The 22036-nt window shown below is 41.2% G+C and overlaps 2 protein-coding genes, 1 long non-coding RNA gene and 2 pseudogenes across 4 annotated transcripts in view; 2 read left to right on the forward strand and 3 right to left on the reverse strand.

Moving 5' to 3' along the window:
* LOC110065820 (uncharacterized) overlaps positions 1–21217 on the forward strand; it is a 94510-nt gene extending 73293 nt beyond the window's left edge. Inside the window, exons 2-3 of the long non-coding RNA XR_016209576.1 lie at positions 17018–17914; positions 19021–21217. This is a non-coding gene — a long non-coding RNA (uncharacterized LOC110065820). The remainder of the gene's footprint in view (positions 1–17017; positions 17915–19020) is intronic.
* LOC110044439 (inter-alpha-trypsin inhibitor heavy chain H4-like) lies at positions 126–4446 on the reverse strand (annotated as a pseudogene). Its single transcript, XR_016209575.1, has 2 exons — positions 3424–4446; positions 126–1838 (listed from the first exon to the last, which is right to left on the reverse strand). The product of XR_016209575.1 is annotated as an inter-alpha-trypsin inhibitor heavy chain H4-like (transcript).
* LOC110067100 (uncharacterized) lies at positions 8259–12834 on the forward strand. Its single transcript, XM_089298296.1, has 9 exons — positions 8259–8696; positions 9107–9453; positions 9631–9775; positions 10018–10265; positions 10716–10817; positions 10995–11370; positions 11718–11823; positions 11881–12111; positions 12473–12834. Exons 1-9 carry the CDS (start codon positions 8523–8525, stop codon positions 12709–12711), a joined length of 1968 nt encoding a protein of 655 aa, XP_089154422.1. The 5' UTR covers positions 8259–8522; the 3' UTR covers positions 12712–12834.
* On the reverse strand, positions 14566–15967 carry LOC149106312 (uncharacterized; annotated as a pseudogene).
* A 392-nt stretch (positions 21218–21609) lies between the features above and the next one.
* Positions 21610–22036, reverse strand: part of LOC110065830 (peptide deformylase, mitochondrial-like) — an 842-nt gene continuing 415 nt past the window's right edge. The window contains exon 1 of the mRNA XM_020772995.2: positions 21610–22036. This exon is cut by the window's right edge and continues 415 nt beyond it. Within this exon, the coding sequence (XP_020628654.1) occupies positions 21681–22036 (356 nt within the window). The 3' untranslated portion in view covers positions 21610–21680.

Genomic DNA, 22036 nt, shown 5'->3' on the forward strand with positions numbered 1-22036 from the left:
TAACAAAATTAAAATACAAACCGCAAATGCAAAGGGATGGGTAAGGTACGTAAGTTAAGGTAAGGTAAGGTAAGGTAAGGTAAGGTAAGGTAAGGTGAGGTGAGGTGAGGTGAGGTGAGGTGAGGTGAGGTAAGGTAGCTTTATTTAAGTCGTAAACGTAGGGAGTGGTTGCCCAATCTCCCGAGCCAGGGGCTCATGACAAAACCGCACGACTATTTACAGTAACATAACGACTGTGTAAAGAGCCCTGTCGTTCGTCTCACCATCGACGTACGCTTCACTCGCTCGCCTTTTTACAAATTGAGGGGAAGAAAGGAGATGGCAGCGACCAGACTACCTGGAAGCCTATATATTTTCCAGGAGATTTTCTTTACTGTGTGGGACGTGAGTAGCTCGAGGATTTAATAAGACACTAAATTTTATGATTGAATTACTACTATTAGCTGCAGTTCCTAAATTCAGTAGATTAAGCTTAATCTGAGTGTTGTCTCAGCGTCTGTCATATCCTAGGCTTACATTCAGGAAAAAGTTGCAAGCGATTAGCAAACAACGCCTATCATCCAGATTGTTTAGTCGTGACTAGTAAGCTCGAAATCGCACTAAAGTGAAGAAAATAGAAAGAACCAGCAATCCGGAAGACAACATTCTCCATCCAGCGAGTGGGCTCAGCCGGTTAGACAAGGCATTGCCGGAGAAGGCGCCTTTAGTCATCACGCCGTCGGCTAAAACCAAATCTTCCTCTTCATACGAGTCGGACTCAACCACGACAAAGGAGGTGAGTGGTGTAACAAAGTTATACTGAAGTGACATCTGCAGTGCTTCGGATCTCAGTCGAGCTTGTTCCTTCGGATCGTCCGTTACCAATAGTTCGACTAACAGTTGCTTAATTTTCATGTAAGCCCAGAGCCTCTCGGTGAAATCCTCAATCAGCACTTTATTAGAAGGAATGGTCAGGTTCTGAAGAGTGCGCGACACTGTGTACGTGACATCAGGATTATTGCTGGAAATACCGCGAACATTAACAGCCATCAGCCTTGAGCTAACGCCTTCCTTGATCTTTCCACTCACGACAAGCTCCGATCCCTCATAGTACTGAGAAAACTCAGAGGCAGTAACTCTTGCGTCATCCACTATATCTTTGGGATAATCGAATCTAACTCGCAGTAACAGAGGCGTGCTGATCTCGTCAAAGAATCCCTCCAGTTGACTTTTAGCGTCTTTATCTGGGTAGATCCTACGAGAGTTTCCTCCGTTTTCGACGGACAGAGCTGTTAGGAAATCAAAATTCATATGGAAACCGAATCCCAAGGCGAAGATGGAGGCTTTTATGTTGTTCTCGTTATAAACGTTAGTGCGAATCGTTTTAGTGTTCGTCACTCCTGCTGTTGGATCACCGTCTGTCAAAAACAGTACCACTGGAAAATTGCCAGCAATTGGAGAGTTTGGCTGGTTAGCTGTGTTTGTAAGGAGTTTAAGGGCCAGAAGAAGTGCGCTGTTGATGTTGGTTGTGCCTTCTGCTTTTACGCGCTCGTCGACGAACGCTTTCCCGTCCTTGATATTCTCGCTAGTTGCCCGTGACGCAGAACTCCTCCACTGTTTTGTGTCGCCATTAAACAGAACAATGTTAAAAGAATCACCTGTACGAAGCTGGCTCAGGATGGCGAACATTGCTTGGCGGGTTTGTACAATCTTCTGTCCACTCATTGAACCGCTGATGTCAATGACAAAGACGACGTTTTTTTGCTATTGGGTTAAGGCCACTCGGTGAAAAATATTGCACGAAGTAGGAACCAAGTACCTGGATAATGCCTGCATCATTTCCGTGAGCCACATCATACCTGCCAATGATATGAAGAGAAACAATTCGAATTTCGTTCGTTTCTTTTCGCAATGGGTTTTCCAGTAATCTACATGGAATCTACACCTACAGAGGAAAACAAGCAACCAAGGGTGCGTGGAGAGACGGAGTGAGGAAGGAAGGAAGGAAGGAAGGAAGGAAGGAAGGAAGGAAGCCGAAGAAGTACGGGCGGATTGATGGAAGCAGGTGGTAAGGGAAAAAACAAGCGATGGAGGAAACGCGGATGGAGGCCATGGAAGAAAGAAAAAACAGGCAATCTTAAATATTCATGGGGAAAAAAAGTTCCATCGTCCTCTGCCGTGATTCTCAATGCGGTTCAAATGGTAAATACCGTCCCTACTCCTTGTCAGTACAGATCATAGGGAAGCGGTGTCCCTACAATAAGCGTGGTTAGTAAGGAAGTAATACACGAGTTTATGATTGTAGCTACCGTGAGAAACCTTGCCCGGTCCAATACACTCTTTCTTTTTATAAGAATATGTTTTATGTATAAGAATATCCAGATTGAAATTTGCGAAATTTGAAGAATTTTGTTAGAATAATTTTGTGTCAATGAAAATTTGTAAATACAATTAATCCCATTATATGTTTTTAACTAAACCGTATAAAATTCTTCCTTTCTCTAAATGGCATAACTGGCCAAAAAGCAACAAAAACAGCACTAGCCGTATGTTCGATGCTAACAATTTTTCTGTCAGACTTGAATGCTTGCAGGCTGGCTCCAAAATTACTTCACAAGGATCGAGACACTGGTCTCCTCCGCAGCCGTTTTATGGGATGTCACGCAACGCTCCCCCCCGTTTCTTCGGGGCGAGCGTTGCGTGACATCCCAAAAACGGCTGCGGAGGAGAATATCGAGACACCAGATACATTCGAAAACTGATCTGTCATACGCTACGAATATTCACAAAAATATTTTCAGCCTGAAATTGGCAGAAAAATACCAACATTCAGCCCCGACCGGAAAAACAACATTCTTACAAACAAAGAGTGTACTTAGAAAATATTGGACCGGCAAAAATAACGCACGCTTGTTGGCTGATTTTCGTTGCTGGCCCTCTAAGCTGTCTTAGCCGTGTAAGTTACCATAACAACAAGTCCTCAGAGAAAATACCGTTGTACAATGCTACATGGCTGCACTATTTCAAAACATTTTTGTCTCTCTTGTTCCTTACTTCGAACATGAAAAAGCTTGATCTGATTTGTATTATACTTTTCTATACCTATGGATCGCGTGATCTAATAATTTTCGGGATGTCGTGACGCGAATGCCAAAGCTTGAAAAATATGTTTATCAAGTAACGATCGACATTTTATGCCCCAAAAAATTACAATAGGTATTTCAATTTCAAGCGTTCTCGCTCCCCATTCTAAAATAGGATCGTTTGATTTCAGAATCTGAATAGTTTAACTGAGCCCTGATCATGATTCTCAAGCCTAATTCGTACCTCTGCACAACCCACAATTTTATGATTGCGTGATTTCAGAGGTCGGGAAGGAGACGTTCAATCCATCACGTAGTAAAGAACTTGAAAAATATAACGTAAAACGACAAAGGATGTTACCTTATAATGAAATCTCCGTGTACTCCAGTTGGCCCCTGCTCGTCTTCACTTGGATTGTACTCTATATGAACCGAGGTTGGTGATACGTTAGTTACAGCTGCCAGTGGATTCCCCTTCACGACTGCGTCGCTCGGATTCTCCCGAATTTTCATCACATCCACATAACTAAGGGCTTGAGGTTCTTCGATATCCACGACAACCTTAAGTACGGGAACTATCTGCTTAGGTCGAACACTGATGGCTTGTTCGTAATAACTTTTTCGCCTCACCAAAAGCTGCTGATAGTTCAAACGAAATTCAGCGCTGCTGTTTGGTGCCACACTGATCGCGATATTAAACACATCCATACCTCGTAAAGCTTGTTCTGATCCAGTGGAGCTCACGAGACCCGTATTCCTGCTCTCGTTCTTCGCTTTGTCATACTCATTTTTTGCAGCGTTCTTCTCCTTTACCTTCCCGATGTAGTGTTTTCCGTTCACCACCATCGAGAAGTTCGAGATGAAAGCAGTTTCCGGAATCTGAACGACGAACTTGGCCTCTTGATTTTGGGGGGATTTGTTTTCCAACCTACTCGTAACCAAAGTGTTGGCGAAGCGTGAAGATATTTGAGAAGTTACATTCAAACTCAAAGGAGTCAACACTGCTGCGCTCTTCACATCCCTGGGATGGCGACTCAAGCTGAGATCGACATCAGCCGTGAATGTTGTGGTGCTTGCATTCTCGGCAAGGATCAGAAGAAAAGCGAGGCTGTACAAGTACGACTGCATCTTCTCAATCTTCGCAGCTTAGCCTGGATCATACAGTAAAGAAATAGAACTCACACAGAATTCTGGAAAACACCCAAATTAAACCAAAACAACTGCTTCGTTAAGCATAAACCACTAGTTCCTGTTGAAGCTCGAGGGTATGTTTAACATAAATTATGTAAATAGTAGCTGCGGTTTTGTAGATGCTTTTTGCTTGAACGCCCGACGTATCGTGATACGCATAATTCGAAAGGCATTTACTATTCCGTGTTACGATAACACGTGTGACAAGGTCACTTTAGTTCATTTTAAGTGCTAATTTCCAAACTATTTTTATTAGTGTTATGTTATTATTTTTCTTACTATTTGGGTTATTTTCCTATATTAGTTTGGTTTCCTTACACACGTTATTTTGATGTGTGTTGGTGATTCATTCCCACACACTTCTCTCAGCTAAATCCTGTTGTGTAGGAGAAGTTACCTCCTAGTTCCCTTAGGTAAATCCGGCCCGGGTAACCCGAGGACACTGACACAGGTCCGCGGACTACCTATGGACCGATCCACGGACTCCCCCTACGGACCCCCTTTACGGACCACCCCCCAAAATATAATAGAAATAATAAATAAATATTTCATTTACGGGTTGTCTAATAGATTACTCGTGACTGCGAAATTTCGAACGTTACATTGTGCAAATGTAACAGACCCGGATTCAGGCTCGGGTGCAATTTAAATCATTACACATTGCCATTTCCTTTGCTGTGGCCATAAAGTATACGAAAGACGCGTACGGGGAACCCTCCGGGAAGCCTCGAAATTTGTGTTCTTTCCCCTCATTCTCGTCCCCATAGCCCTTTTCGCTCCTCTTAGCCGGCAGGGCCTTGGCACGGGAATCGAAGGGCTCTGGGGACATAGGATTTTCGAATTAATTCGAATTTTTTGATTGGCTGTTTGAAAACAAAGAAATCTTGAACGGAAGTCAGAATGTTCGAGCCGATTGCCAAAGCCCTGCCGGCTAAGAGTAGCGAAAAGGGCTATGGGGATGAGAATGCCCTCTGCCATTTTGTTCAGCCCATTCTCCCGTGGGTTCGTGAACTCGTTCCAGGCTTCACAATTTGCTCAGCGGAATAACAGATACAAACAACAATTAACGACCTAAAAGTGTATCTTCCATAGCCAGATTGAGCCACGAATGGAAGGTAAGAACTTTCCTTCTTACCATCGACATCTCCTTACGCTGAAAACAGCTTTTAGGCATTTTTTTGGGGAAGGGGGGTTGGGTGTTAAAAACCCAAGTCTGTTACATTTGCACAGTGTAACACTCGAAAAATCACCGACACGAGCTTGAATCTATTAGACAAACCATAAGTGAAATACTATTTGTTATTTTTACACTATTTTAGGGTGGCCCGTAGAGGGGGTCCGTAGGGGTAGTCCATGGACCGGTCCGTAGGGTAGTCCCGCGGACCCGGTCCGTTGTGGGGGTCCGCGGACCGGGGGTCAGTGTTTTCGGGTTACCCAGTAAATTCTGTATTCATGGGCAACCAAAAGACTCCCTAGCCTTATTTGGTTTAGAGTTATTCCTACAGTTTCCTCAAATGTGTTATAAATTGGCAACCATTTGTTCAGCAAATTCAGTTGATTCAGTTGGTTTATTCTGAGCTATATTCAAGTTCTCAAGTCAAGCACTGGTTTAGTTCGAATGTTATATTCTCAATAACTCTTGGTATGTAATGTATTATTTTGTTTTATTTGTACTTTTCTTTAAGGCTTTAGGTTTAGTTAATTTCTTTTATTTCATTAGTTTCAATTAGCAGTCGCTTTTAGTTGCCTTTACTAGTTTTGTGCTTTTATTAGTATTATTCCTTTAGCTTTCTTGACCTTAAATCAGCACAGCATTTCGCTTTATCTCTGTTCCTTTGTTTTATAGTTTTTGCTAGTAAATATTGTATTTTTCGTTTACCACATATCCTTGTTGATTACTTGTGATTGTTTGCACAAATCCAAATTCATTTCTGTTCCTTTATACGTTTTATAGCCTGTTTTCATCACTGTAATTACTTGTGTGACTAGTTTGTACACAGCTTAGCACTATTGTGTAATCCTGTAACTTGAACCTGTTTTAGTTCTGTAGTTCACGTAATACTGTATTTCATGTAATAATGTTGACAGTTTTTGTCACACAGTTTCCTGTTTCTTTATTTTTGTCATGCAATCTTCCTATTGCAATTGTCTTGTTATTTGCATCAAATTACTTTGTTATTTCTTAGCTAAGTTAGCTTATTTTTTTTAGTTTTACTCTTTATTAGCATTAGGCTTATTTGAGTTTGTTTATTGTATTTCAGTGTTACTCATTCCCGTTTATTTTGTTCCTGTTGTTATTGTCTCCACTATCTTTGTCAATAAACTCGTAAATCGTACACTTGTATCTGTTGTTGTTACGTTGACCATTTTGGCCGTCTTTCATCAGGATATTTTTTCCATTTTATGATGACTGCTACCACAGGCTACCACAGACGTGGGTAGCAGCATAGGGAGCACACAATCTTGTTGAGTAAGAAGAGAGTTATAAAGGAATGAAAAGAATACACAATTTACCTTTGTCTACTGTTGTCATTTCTTATGCGACAACCGCTACCTACAAGTCCTAGGTAACACTGTTCCACTGATCCACTAACCCACTGATCCACTGATCCACTGATCCACTGATCCACTGATCCACTGATCCACTGATCCACTAATCTATTGATCCACTGATCCACCATCCACTGATCCACTGATCCACTGATCCACTGATCCACTGATCCACTGATCCACTCTTTCACTGATCCACTAATCCACTGATCCACTGATCCACTGTTTCACTGATTCACTGATCCACTAATCCACCGATTGACTGATCCACCGATCCACCGATCCACTGATCCACTGATCCACTGATCCACTGATCCACTGATCTACTGATCCATTAATTTACTGATTCACTGATTCACTGATTCACTGATTCACTGATCCACTGAGCCACTGATCCCCTGATCCACTGATCCACTAATTTACTGATTCACTGATTCACTGATCCACTGAGCCACTGATCCACTGATCCACTGTTTCACTGATCCACTGATCCACTGATCCACTTATTCACTGATCCACTAATCCACTGATCCACTGATTTACTGATCCACTGATCCACTCATTTACTGATCCACCAATTGACTGATCCACCGATCCACTGATCCACTAATCCACTGATCCACTGATCCACTGATCCACTAATTTACTGATTCACTGATTCACTGATCCACTGAGCCACTGATCCACCGATTCACTGTTTCACTGATCCCCTGATCCACTGATCCACTGATCCACTGATCCACTAATTTACTGATTCACTGATTCACTGATCCACTGAGCCACTGATCCACTGATCCACTGATCCACTGATTCACTGTTTCACTGATCCCCTGATCCACTGATTCACTGAGCTGCTGATCCGCTGATCCGCTGATCCACTGATCCACCGATCCCCTGTTTCACTGATCCAATGATCCACCGATCCAATGATCCACCGATCCACCGATCCATCGATCCACCGATCCACCGATCCACCGATCCACCGATCCACCGATCCACTGATCCTAACCGATCTATTGATGCTAACCAATCCATTGATCCTAACTTCCACTGTGCCTTGTCGTCGTGCGACTCGTGCGACTGCTTTTATCCAGGGGGTTATAATCAGTGGCCCACATACCACTAAACCATTGACCACCGTGTCCATTTTATTAGTCATTTAATTATGTTATTTCAAGGATCTAGTGTGCCGTTTCATTATGTAAATTACCGCCGTGACTGAAAAGGTCTGGGGAGAGTACGTCTCGGTGGTCTATGGGGCGCCGTTTGTAAAAAAATTATTTAGTTTAATTTTATCATTTGTTTTCGTTATTTACTAAATAAAGTTTTGTGATATGAAATCATGTATTTATGATTTGATATAATAAATTACTATTTTAAATCATGGGTTTATGATTTGATATAATAAATCCTGATTTCAAATCATGTGTTCATGGTTTGCTATAATAAATCCTGGTTTCATATCATGCGTCTATGATTTGATATAATAAATTCTGATTTCAAATCATGTGTTCATGGTTTGATATAATAAATCCTGGTTTCATATCATGCGTCTATGATTTGAAATCACGACTTCATGATTTAAATTAAACTTTCACATTTGATATCAGTGAAATCATGATTTAACTTAATAAGTATGATTTAACTTAATACATAATCCGCGCGAGCGAGGACATGTGACAAGTCACATGATCATCTATTGCGCGGGAAAACACAAACATGTCGGATGAACTTTCAAGGTCAATAGCTTCTGCCGTATCCCAGGCAGTTCAAAGGGCCGTCGATGAGGCTCTATCGCGTCTTCCAAGTCAGGCAGTCACTTCAACAAGTTCAAGCTCCACCTCAAGCTCGACCTCGATCTCCACATCGAGCTCAAATTCAAATTCTCAAGAGGTACGTACATGTGCTAGCCGGCAAACAGTCATTGTGTTCCTCTGAAATCTAGTGTGTTATTCAATACTGAATATTTAGCCATTTTCTATTTTCCTGACTAACTGTATTTTTTGATGCTGGTTCCTGTGGTTTGCATGTTGTTCCAGCAGCTCTATAAAAGCTGCGTTTTGAACGGAAATCCCCCGTCTTTTACACATTGTATTTTCTCACCGTTGCGTGACTTTGTTGATAGTCGCCAGGTTATCGCTCTTCGACGAGTTGAAACGAAACCTCACAGCAACCATCGATGATATTAGGTTACTCTTAAAGAAACTGTCTCTTGCTGTTTTGAATTACGTCACACATAAGGTGAACAAAGGTTTTATTGCATGTTTAAAAAGGCGAATGACATTTTGGTTGTTCATCTGTAGAATGGGAGGACTACAGCATTGGAGAGGCGACCTCCACTACCGACCGTTTTTCGTGGCGCGCCAGGATGTCTGCCGCCGCCAACTAAACGAAAAAAGAGTAATACACCGAGGCCAGTGAAAATTTATAACAAGGACATCATCTGCCTTCCTCATGAACTGGGCGACAATGTCCTCATTCCGATTCCTCGCGGAGAGAAAAGGTCGAAACTAGCGGAAATGGGCCTTATTGGGAAAATAGCATTACACTCTGTATGGCAAGCTGCACAAGTAGAGGCAGAAGTCAGCAGCGTTTTCGCCTCTGCGTTTGGCCTGTCTCAGGGCGAAGTATTGCCTTACATCTATTTGAGGTACCACACTCACTGGGTTTTGTGTAGCCTGCGAAAGTAGACGGATTTACTGTGGTTGTGTGAAACAACGACCGGGAATCCGTCTGCGTTCGCAGACTAGGTTTGGTGTTGTTAACAACTGTCAGATGTGTGTCTAATTGACTGATGGCTTTGTTCACCGTTTTTCTTTTCCCTCAGTACTATGGCAGGAACCAAAAAGTTAACAGTCCCACAAACGTCGAGTTCTTTTCAATGGAACGCTCCCGAGGTTGTCTCTCTGTGCTCACAGGGATCTCTATACATAATGGCAAAGAGACTTCCATTGATGTGGCCAGGTGAAAATGTAGGTTACTATTCTTACTTCTTTCTTCTTTGACTCCACCCGGAAACAAATTGTATTGTGTTTTTGAGCATGGCGATTTTAGGTAAAAGAGTTTCAGTAATGTTCCTGTCATACTTGACACAAAACCCAAAAATAAATAGAAAAGAAGGCAGTAAACACTCTCTTGTACTAAGTAGTATACCTGGAATGTCCATATCAAACACTATGGTTTCTTACCACGTTTCTCCTTTTCTCAACTTTAGGATGACCCATACAAGCTTACCATATACGACAGTATGCCTGATTTGCCATCTCAGTTGGAAATTTCAGATACCACAAGTACACGGGACACTTCCGGTACCACAAGCACAGCAAGCCCTGCGAGCACTTCAAGTTCTATGAGCACGATAAGTGATGCACGTACTGAAAGTACTTTAGACACAACAAGTACCACAGGAGGCGGAAGCACTACAAGCACTACAACAAGTCAAAGTGAGCCGGGTTCTTACAGGTAAATATATCATTTTCAAACACGCGCAAATGCGTAGGATTACTGCACAATTATTTCTGGGTCTCGTATTTGCCCATGAGAGAAAACCAATCAAACCTGAGATTAATCAGTCTCCTCCACAGCCGTTATTACGGTGGTCACGCAACGCTTCTCCCCCTTCCTCTGTTTGAATGTTTTTTTTTTCAAGGAAAAATACACCAAATAATTCTATTGTTCAACCTTTTCTGACTGGCACGGAAAGTGGTTCTTCATTCAAACATTACAAAATTGAAACAGCGTTCGATCTCTGTACAATTAGCGAATGGGTATCATCGAAGTTCTTTGCCGCCACTCACAATTGGGCATCGATCTATTTTCGACACTCCTAGGTAGTTAAGCGACGATAAAACGAGGTAGTTTTTTTGTGCGCCTATCGATTTACTTTGGTAAATGTTGCTTTTGTTAACGCAGCTCTTATGTCACACTACTGAACGACGACCCTTTTCCAAACCTCAGTGACGAGGAAGAGGAGTACCAACGGGACGTACTGCTTGCACTGGAGCTCAGCGCAAGGTAATTCTCTTAACATACGGACCATGTCGTTATTATGGAGACTGAGTTCCGTGATTATATTACATTTGATATTTTGACTACAAATGGCTATTATGTATGCCTGGTGATTTTTTTCATGTTGATTATTTTCGTGATTAATGTGATAATTATCACGGCTGGTCTTTCAATACGTCACAGAGACAGCAATCCTGGACGAGACCTGGAGGAAATACTGCAGGAGTTAAGAACAGCTCGAGTCAATAATGAGGGGAGAACCATAGTCAATGTTAGGCGCGGTCACATCTGGGAAGATTCCTGCCGATGTTTGCAGAGGAAACGTTTCAGTCCAGGCGCAATCATTTCCGTCTGTTTCGCGGACGATTTTGGGAATAGCGAAGGTGCCGTTGACATCGGTGGACCTCGCAGGGAATTTCATCGTTTGCTGGTAAAGGCAGCGAATGAACATTCAGGGATTTTTGGTGGACCAGCAGATAGACGCGTTCTCGTGCCCAACTCAAACGTACAAGTAGTTCTACTACTTTGGCTTTATATGCATGTATTGCGTGAAGGTAACTAATTAACCCATTTTTCTAGCAAGGGAAAAGGGACACTATCGCCTTGTGGGTGTAATTTTGGCCTGGTCACTTGTACACGGAGGCCCCGGTGGCAGCTTCTGAGCCCAACTCTGTACCACGCCATAGCACACGGTGTCGACTTCACTAAGGCAGACGTCAACGACATCCATGACGATCGGTTGTCGGACTCCCTGTCAAAGGTAAACTAATGCTGTACAACTACAATATCGAACTGTCTCCGCAAAGCACCACTTGTGACACTTAATCGGCACTCTTTGAAGCAAAGGATCACTATTACTCTTGAAATTATGATTAAGTAACAGCTTTGGTTCTATTCACTTTTTAGATAGCAACCGCAAACGACATAGAAGAGCTCAACGCAGTTTTACAGGATGTCCATGTTCAGGAAATTTTGCTTGCGCTAGGGTCCAAGACACAAGCAACAAACACCGGTGAAAAGGACCACTTCGTAAAAATAATTTCTCGCCACGTCCTTTTAGATAGTTCGTGATACCTTTTGGAAGAACTGATAAATGGTTTGTGCACATTGGGGGTATACGAAAAAATAAAAGAAAATCCCAAAGAATTCGCAAAGTGCCTGTGTCGCTCCGACAAACTCCTAACGGCGGCTATGGTGGACGCCTTGTTCCACATCGAATATGCCGAACCAAGGTCAAACCGTTACGTAGCCCGGCAGAGGGCAATTGTGTACTGGAGAGATTATCTTCAAGACTGTGAAGGTAAGTTACCACACAATATAGTAAATTGCTTGCAACGTTGCAATACACCTTAATTAAATTATTACTACAAATTATGCATTCTTTCTCCTTACTTAGCCTAAGTAAAGAGATATGTTTGCAGTTACACTAGTGAGCACTAGTTCGCTCTCGTTCCGTTGAACGTTGAGACCATAATGGTCTAAATTTAGATCCGTCTTCAGACCAAAACGGTTCAAAAGCCCATACCCTTTGGGGCGACACATACCTAAAAGACTTACACAGGGGAATACCCAGCCCCGGAAAAGTTGTTTCCTTGACAATTTCCCCATTCTGTTATTAACGAACAATATACAATCCCTTCTAATGAATTACTTTCCTGCAGCTAACGACGCGGAAGCTTCCATCGAAGAAGTGCTGGTATTCGTGACTGGGGCAAGCAGACCACCACCACTGGGATTTGATGAACCCACCACCATAACGTTCTTAGATGATGAGCCCTTTGCAATGGCCAATACGTGCGCCAATACTATTAGGATTCCTGTCTGCTATTCAGAGTATGAAGAATTCAAACGAAAGATGGATTTTGCGATTAAAAATTCCCCATGCTTTGGATACGCTTGAACAGTACACTTTGGTTATATTATTTTTATTAATCAACAAGAAATGTGCGCGTTTAAATTTGAAATAATATTTTGATATACGTAATAATTGCAGTTAATTGTTGTATCACTGTTATGAATTTACTATGTTGAGTTCATTCTTGTGACAAGTGTCAGTTTTGCGGAGCTGTTTTTACGGCACCTGAAATTAAGCTTTATTATAGAAAATTGCCCCTTTTTAATGCTATTGAGCCCAGAGGGCTGTGAGGGGGAGGGAGGGAGGGACGCGAATTCTTTAACTAGGGACATTAGACGTAACCATTAATAGGGGAGACTTTTTCCCCTCTCCCACCCCCTGCTAAGTCTCAGAAACACTTGCCCTTGATGGCGTTCGGTTTGCAGTTGGTTTTAAAGCTTCAGTTATAGTGAAGTTAATGCTACGAGCTTTGACTAATGGTCACCTCGGGTTTGCTCTGTTACAACCCAGAATAAAAATGCACAGTAAAATAAATTGTTATCTTTACTAAATCCATTTTGAAATCACTGGCTATCCTCGCAATCTGATTGGCTCTCAATGGTGCGATTTATTCACGAATCGCACTATTTTTTGCTCTAAATTGCATCTTTTTCTCAGCCATTGAGAATGGGACAGTAAAACAAGACAACAAATCAGATTTCAATATTAGTTTAAAGTAAACAATAAAATTTCAGGAAAATGAAAGGCAAAAAGCCATTGTGTGGATAATTTAGCAACTAGTATTGCCAAAACTCTGTTGTTATTGTGTGTTTTTTTCCAAAAAACTTGACGAATGTAATTAATTACAGTTTCTAAATGACGATTATCAGCTCCTTCAGGCTGAACACCAACTTTAATGGAAGTTTCCAACTTTCAGTGTCCATTTTGACGAATATTTTGGCGATTTTTCTTCAACATCTGCTCAAAATCCGTATGATACCGAGTCCAGTAAAACATAAACAAACGAAAACCACTCAACAACAAATTCAGGGCCATCTCAAGAAGGTAGATGTTTCCAGGTTTCTGGTAGTTTCAAACGAAGCAACAAAAGAGCTCAACTCTGTCGCTGTGAATAAACATAGTCAATATACGCCCCGCTCCACAAAACAGTGAATGAATGAACGTCTTACGAAGCTGGTGTTAGTCCCGCCATCTTGGAAATATCTTGAAACAAATGGCGCCGCAAGAACTTGACAAGGTCCTGAGTATTGAGTCCTTCGCCGAGGTCACAAAAAGAAACGGAGATGATAACGAGCTGGACTCCCTTAAAATCATGCCATTAAACGGTATGAAAGAAAAAAAACGTACCATCCACTGGGCATCGTGCACTCGAGGGAGTTTCACAACTCAAAAGAAATCCATCGCAGAATTACGCAGGATGCACCTTCAAATTCCTTCTCCAAAGACAATGAAAAGTCTCAGCCTCAACCACAGAAGAAAGAAAGACCTTCCATCATTGATCCAGCCGACGAGAATTGAACTTTTATACCTGAAGCAGACTATTTTCGTTCTGACTTCAAAACCGCTTGTTTCTTTGTCATGCTCGGATGAGTTTTCGTCACATGACATCGTTTTGCATACTAAATGAGACGTAAAGGCGTTTCCGGTTCCGCTTTTTTTTTTAACAAACCGGCTACTGGAACAATACACCAAAAGTCTACAAATTAAGGCGATAAAATTGTGCGATTTCAAAATGGATCTAATAAAGTGGCAATTGAACTTCATGTCGTGCAATTTTGATCTGAAATCATACTTGTGATTTCAAATCGAACTCGCGCTGCGCGCTCGTTCGATTTTGAAATCACGCGTGTGATTTCAGACCAAATTGCACTCCACTCAGTTCAATTACCATTATAAATCACGTTTAGTCATTGCTGTCTTGTTGTTGCATCATTTCTCCCACCATTTGCACAGCACAGCGGTATAGTTCTTTGCCGCTGGCCGAGGAGAGAGGGTCCACATTACGCTGCAGTCGAAGGTAAGAATCGTTGCTAAGAGGATTACTTGTATCAGGAACTTGCACGTGTGGAAGAGTTTGACTTGACATCAAATCTCGGACGTTCATACCACACCAAGCATCGTCAGAAGACCTGCCTCCTCTGAAGGCAGTAAGATGGAGATTTAACCAAAACAACTGAGCCGGAGAATTGTTCCTCTCTGTTGACACGGCATGATTGTTATGAGCATCAGTGAATTCTGTCAGTCTCCTGTTTATTCTTGGCAGGTATATGTACTGTAGACAAAACATGTCTGTCTCGTTTAAAGGATCCAAAATTCCCTCCCTCTCTAGGTCAAAAAATTCTTGTTTGAATCCATTAAACACTTGCTCGTTAACAGCTCGATTGTGGCGCTGGATGCGCTGGTTATGACGACAACGGGTCTGGCTTCTTCGCCCCAGGCATTTACCATGTCGTTCCAGAGAGCGACATTCCCCCCCCCCCCCCCCCCCCCATGATCCGTTCTGACTCTGAACGGACGTCCGTATTGTCGTATTGCATCTTGGTATAGAGATAGTACGGTTGCAGCCCTGTTATTTGCTGAACAGCGGGAAAAAACAATGAGGCGACTGAAGCCGTCGACGGCATGATGGAGAACCATTCGCCACCTAATTAGCTTATGATTACCGTCTATGTGCCATAAATAATTTGGGCATGGAACCGAATAGACACGTCGACGAATGGGTGGTGTTCGTCTTGCCTCTGCACCCATGGGATCACTCTGATGTATAGCTGTACATGCAAACCCTGCGCTCGTAAATGACCCTGTAACATCACTTCACCAGCACGTGGATGATTCTCTTTAACGGACGCCACTATCTCCTCCAGTCGAGAATCCGATAAATCGGTAAATTTTCTATACTCTATGCCGTAATCCCGAATTGCTTTGTAAACGAATGGCCGCGATACCTCAAAAAAACTTGCCACTCCCGAAATGGGGACTTTCAACATCAGAAGATTCTCCAAGAGTTCCTTGGATATTGTCTTTTGTGGCCTACCAGCTCTTCTCTGATGGCTGTAATAAAAGATTACAAAAAGCACACTTAGAGCGCTGAAAGCGTTCACTGGGTGAGAACCGAAATCGGTATCCATAGTTACTCAGTAGATACCTCTTGTTACGTAATTTCTTCAAAGTGGAGTCCAGCAGTGTCCAATTTCATACTTACATTTTTATATCTTATACATGTACATTAAACAGTGTTCATTAATGAAAGATATTTCACCTGCTGCCTTCATTTAACGAATGAGGTTGCTCTCCATGACTAGCCGTTGACACAGAACAAGGTACCATGTCCTGAAACGGTGGTAAACAATTGTTACTGATCTACCTTGTAAGCTTTCCCCATATAAATAAACACTAAATAAAGTGAAACCGGAAGTTCGATATGACAAGCTAAGGTTTCGTTTCAGGTGGTTGAAGCGACTATCAACAAAGTCACGCAACGGTGAGAAAATACAATGTGTAAAAGACGGGGGATTTCTGTTCAAAACGCAACTTTCATAGAGCTGCTGGAACAACATGCAAACCACAGGAACCAGCATCAAAAAATACAGTAAGTCAGGAAAATTGAAAATGGCTAAATATTCAGTATTAAATAACACACTAGATTTCAGAGGAACACAATGACTGTTTGCCGGCTAGCACATGTACGTACCTCTTGAGAATTTGAATTTGAGCTCGATGTGGAGATCGAGGTCGAGCTTGAGGTGGAGCTTGAACTTGTTGAAGTGACTGCCTGACTTGGAAGACGCGATAGAGCCTCATCGACGGCCCTTTGAACTGCCTGGGATACGGCAGAAGCTATTGACCTTGAAAGTTCATCCGACATGTTTGTGTTTTCCCGCGCAATAGATGATCATGTGACTTGTCACATGTCCTCGCTCGCGCGGATTATGTATTAAGTTAAATCATACTTATTAAGTTAAATCATGATTTCACTGATATCAAATGTGAAAGTTTAATTTAAACCATGAAGTCGTGATTTCAAATCATAGACGCATGATATGAAACCAGGATTTATTATATCAAACCATGAACACATGATTTGAAATCAGAATTTATTATATCAAATCATAGACGCATGATATGAAACCAGGATTTATTATATCAAACCATGAACACATGATTTGAAATCAGGATTTATTATATCAAATCATAAACCCATGATTTAAAATAGTAATTTATTATATCAAATCATAAATACATGATTTCATATCACAAAACTTTATTTAGTAAATAACGAAAACAAATGATAAAATTAAGCTAAATAATTTTTTTACAAACGGCGCCCCATAGTGGTCTGCCAAATTTTAAGTTTAGCGAGTAAAGCGAAACAAAAAGGTGAAAGAAACATCGGCTAAGGAGTTTATAATCTCTTTTATTTAGTTTCCCACAGGCAAATGGCTTCGCTCAAAGGACGATGGCCGTTATTCAGTAGGACGAACAGATTATGTCTGAGCGAAAGCGAATGCCATACACTTTGTACCATAAAAATTTGATGGATGAAATATATAATTTCAGAGACAAATATCTCAAAAAATATCGAGTGAAGAACACAAATATATCAATACTCAAAGAAGCAAAATTGCATCGTATAGTTATCCAGATATAAAACATCTTCATTAAACCCTCAAAGCAAACTTAATCGAAGAAAAACAACCTCGTGCTCAACACGAATATTTCACTTGACTCGCTTCGCCATTTCAACAGCTTTGCCAAAACTTATCGTAAATTCAGGATACGGATTTACAGGCTTATGAAAGGCAACCTTGACACAATCTTTGACTTAAATTGAGTTTAAAGGATATAGTATCCAATGGAATTCTTAAAATGCCGAGATGTCCGTTGAAAAGGGCCAGAGAAGCGAAATAAACCCGACGTAGTAGCAACTACGGCAAAACATCCCGAATCACGTAGTCAGATTTCACGCTACGACGCCCGCTACGGCTGGATGCAACCGACGTACATGCGCAGTGTCTCATTTTGGGGGAAATTTACTTCCGGCAGCCGTATCAGAGCCGTAGCGGTTTGTTTAAACTCCCTAATTTGCCACACGCTGCTGCTACACGACAATCTCGCTGCCCGTTTGGCCGCACTTGCATTACAGCTAGCCGCTGGTGTATGTTCTGTTTGTGTGCAGCTTCTTGTCCTTTTTTGGAATATTTGAACATTGGCAGGGTCTAAAGTCGGTAGAGACTTTGTTTTATCGAAGGTAGGAAACGAAATTTCAAGATCTTAACATCTTTGCCCGTATCACAACACTGCATGTGTTTTTCTTGATAACTCTAACTTGCCTGACTATGTAAAATTACATTAATTTTCTGCCTAACACAACAAGACGCATATTCATAGTGCTTCGTTATTTTTAATCCAGTTCCTTTCATTCATAAGCGGCAGTAGCAGCCCATGCCAGTTATCTCCGTTGAATACATGCTTAGATCCAAACAGCCCACATGCACTGCAGGGGGCGGATTTAAGCAGGGGGTAGGTGGATTCGGTGGCTAGCCACTCCCTTTTTTGGAGAAGCCAAAAAGGGATGAGATTGTGAATACTATGGCTGAAATAAGGGCAAACACTCTGGAGACCTCTGGACATGTATCTCGTAGTAATTTAATTCTACTTTTGTGGCCTTGCTATATTAAAGCATTTCATTAGGTTCCAATTCTTAAATTGCAACATTTTGGAAGCAATTGCCCCTTTGATTCTGCAACCCCAAGGTACCTTAATGATTAAAAATGGAGTAGGTATTATCTTGGACAGCTATGAGATAATTACAAGACTTCGAAACTGAAAGCAGAAACAAAGCCATGATGTAATTTTCCAATTACATAAGGCCTTCTAGGAAAATGAAATGAACAAAGAAAGACATGATTATTGTAATGACAATAGCAAAACTCCTGAGGGAACTACCATATGAAAAAGACGGGGTGCTCGACGTACCTTTTAGTGGTTAAAAAGCGGTCTGGGACTACCTCTTAGGGCATTCAACCTCAAAAGGTCCACAGCAGGAGCTTTTGCGGTACCCTTTAGGGTATTGAGCTGAACAAAAATATGATTGGGGATAAAGTGTTGTTTTAGAATAATTCTAAAACAACTTAGGGGTGAAAAAAACTCAACCCATGCCCACAAAACAGGATCCTGGTTCCTCTTAGGGGTTCCTTTCAAAATTTCCGACAAGCACCCCTGTCCTTTTGATATTGGAGTCCCCCCACCTACAGGGTAAAACTGTCACAGGTGGTACTTTTACTATTTTCTTAACACCTGCACAATTTTGTGATTTGACGGCAAAAACAAGGGAAATGTTCTTGTCTTCTCCAGCTTCGAGATGGCAGATAAGCGATCCAACTCTCCTCCTCCACCTGCTGGATTTAAGAAAGTGAAAACTCATCATTGGGAGGGTGTGAGTGATGCACGTGCCAAACGACAACCTGTCAATGGCCATACAGGAGTGTATGCATACCACTGTGATGACTGTATGTGTGGAATGGCTGGCTGGCCTTGTTACCGAGATGGATGTGTATGGAGTTGCTGTGGCCAGACTGAAAAATACAGCCAGTGCACCAAGGATAAAGGGGCAACAAAAAAGCGAGAAAAGAAAAGTTAACTTTTTTTCTTTCTCAGCTTACTCTTAGAAAGATTTTTCTTCACAATTATACGCTCATTGTTATGCAATTATACACAATTATACACTCATTGTATCAATGGTAATCTTCCTATGAGTGAATGACAGCTTTATTTAAGTGACAATGCTCAACAATGGTATTACTGACAAATAATATAGGATCGTGAAACAGGAAGAAATAGCTATTTTGCTATCAAAGGCCAGAGCACTCAGTCCATGTTAGGGGGTTCATGGGTTGTTTTTTTTAAGATGTATTAGTATAGCAGTCCATTACGAATTTGAAGCAGGTGTAGGTTAGCACAAGTCTCAATGACAAAAATTTTGCAGTGTGAGACACTTACCTTCAGCAATTCTTTGTTACCTAGTACCTCTACTCCTAAAATTGTCAGCACCATGGCTGATTTCAGCTCTCAGGGGGTATATGTTCCCTTTTTCTCCAATGTGGTTTTGAGTTTTCATATGAGTGGCAGTATTGTGCTTAGCTTCCTTTAAGAAAATTGTTTTTTTTATGTGATAACAAGCACAGTACTTAAGTGTAAGCCAACAACCATGTATGAAGCTCCTGCTGGCCTGCAGGCCCTTGTATCTAGACAGTGATGTGAGTCTTTTTGTGTAGTGTGGCCAGCATATACTACTTCATTGGGAACTAAAACACTTACAACTATTAAAACAAACGTAATTTTGTCAAATATATACGAAATAATTGATATTTGAACTGCGGTTGAAGATGAAAGTGGAGAATGAGCATTGCAGTAAATTTTCCAATTTAAGCAATTGGAAAGAAGAAGCCTGAAAAAAATCAGGGATTCAATGGGATTTGAACCCCTGACCACCGTGATACCGGTGCGATGCTCTACCAACTGAGCTATGAAGCCACACATTGGGAGAGAGGTCAATTAATTGAGTTCATATCTTCCCGTGAGGAGTGAAATGATGTGAAGTACATATGAAATAATTCATATTTGAACTGCGGTTGAAGATGAAAGCCCTGATTTTTTTCAGGCTTCTTCTTTCCAATTGCTTAAATTGGAAAATTTACTGCGATGATCATTCTCCACTTTCATCTTCAACCCAAGAGGAGATCCAAGTTTACGTAATATATCAAACATGAAAGGCAGTGTTTGACCACATTCCCAAACACCGAAAAGAGAGTTGAAAATATGACGCGTAGCGCAGTATTTTTGACAAACTTCGAGGTGTTTGGAAATGTGGTCAAACACTGTCTTGAGTGCTTGATATAACTTCTCAATCAAAACTAAAACTAAGGAGAAAACGGAGAAGTAAATTTGCAAAACTCTATGCTAATTAAGATCAGATATTCTAGCACTGTCATGGTCATGATTTCCTTTGTTTAAACTTGGTGAATTATTAATGAGTTTGAGAAAACCAGTTATTTCATGTCCAGTGCATACTGCAGTATTAATGATCATCTCTGGTATTGTTAAGACATAATTTTGCAAATAAAAGAAATGGTTTCTTTCGAGAATATGGATGCTTTGCACCGCATAGGTTAAACTCTGTTATTAATGTGCACACCAAAGATCTATTAGCTGTTAAAACAAAGGGTAAATTTTTTGATGGTTGTTAACAACAAAGAGAATTAATGTCAATCTTTGTATACGGGAAAAGTTCAGCTGTGCATTGATTAGAATGAGAAAACTTGTACCATGTTTCTATAGAGTAACAAACATGAGTGGAAGTTTGGGAGAATGAGAAATGCTGTAGGAACACAAGCCAATAGGCAAGTGTACGTGTTTCCACAGCTTTTTTGAGTTCTCCCAAACTTCCATGAGTGTTTCTATGACTTGAAAGAAACATGAAGAATGTTTCCTTTTTCTTTTAGAAAATTCTGCAATAAAAGCGAGGAAACAGCTTGCTTACTTTGATCATTAATATGTAAATTCTCTTTGCTTGAGCCATCGTTATGTCAACAGTTTGTGCTAATTCTGTGCTTCTATGAGTTTTAGTATAACTCTGCAAGCGTGCTATCACGAATGCCGTCCTCTGATTGGCTACGTTACTCACTATCTATTCCAGATCTATTCCAGATAGTGAGTAGCGTAGCAGTGTGCCCTTGTTAACAAAATGAAAGGCGCTTCTTGGTGTTTTCAAAGTGTCTGTTAAGAGAATTTAGATAAAGTTTTGAATCACTAGTAACTTTAAACTAAAACAATTGGATTATTCGCTCTTGATTTCTATCACGTGACAGTTGACAGGAAAGAAATCTCGAGCTCACAATCTAACTGTTAAATGCAAAAACGATTTTAAACCAATCGGCGTACATATTTTCTTTGGGCTATTCTCTAATTTATTATCCCAGATTATTCGTACATATGTACAACTGCAGGCCCTTAGCCTATTTCTTCATATAATCTCTCCAATCATTTTTCATAAATGATTTGTACAGCATACAGTCAATGTATAGATTCCCCTTCAGGTGATCAACTTCATGTTGAACGATTCTCGCTGGCCACCCAGATGTTCTCCACGTGACTGGCCGAGCCTCCATGTCCAGGGCTGTAACTTCAATTTCTTTTGCTCGAGGGACAACTGCCGAGAAACCTTCCACGCTTAAACATCCCTCACGGAATGCTAGTAACGTGGAGTCAATTATTCTAAACTCGGGGTTGATGAAAACCCTCGGAGGAACTAAGGCAATACCCATGCGTTTGATTTCTTTATCGGAGAGTCCTCGGTCCTTCAACGTCTTGA

This window comes from Orbicella faveolata, unplaced genomic scaffold (genome assembly GCF_042242905.1).
Source record: "Orbicella faveolata isolate gen_17 unplaced genomic scaffold, um_ofav_v1 contig_3, whole genome shotgun sequence".
Classification (NCBI taxonomy): domain Eukaryota; kingdom Metazoa; phylum Cnidaria; class Anthozoa; order Scleractinia; family Merulinidae; genus Orbicella; species Orbicella faveolata.

Excerpts from the sequence above, each read along its gene's own strand:
- LOC110067100 (XM_089298296.1), top strand. The coding sequence starts at position 8,523 with ATGTCGGATGAACTTTCAAGGTCAATAGCTTCTGCCGTATCCCAGGCA. Across the intron at positions 11,371-11,717 it reads ATGTATTGCGTGAAGGTAAC|ATAGCAACCGCAAACGACAT; the intron begins TAATTAACCCAT and ends TTCACTTTTTAG. Across the intron at positions 12,112-12,472 it reads TTATCTTCAAGACTGTGAAG|CTAACGACGCGGAAGCTTCC; the intron begins GTAAGTTACCAC and ends ACTTTCCTGCAG.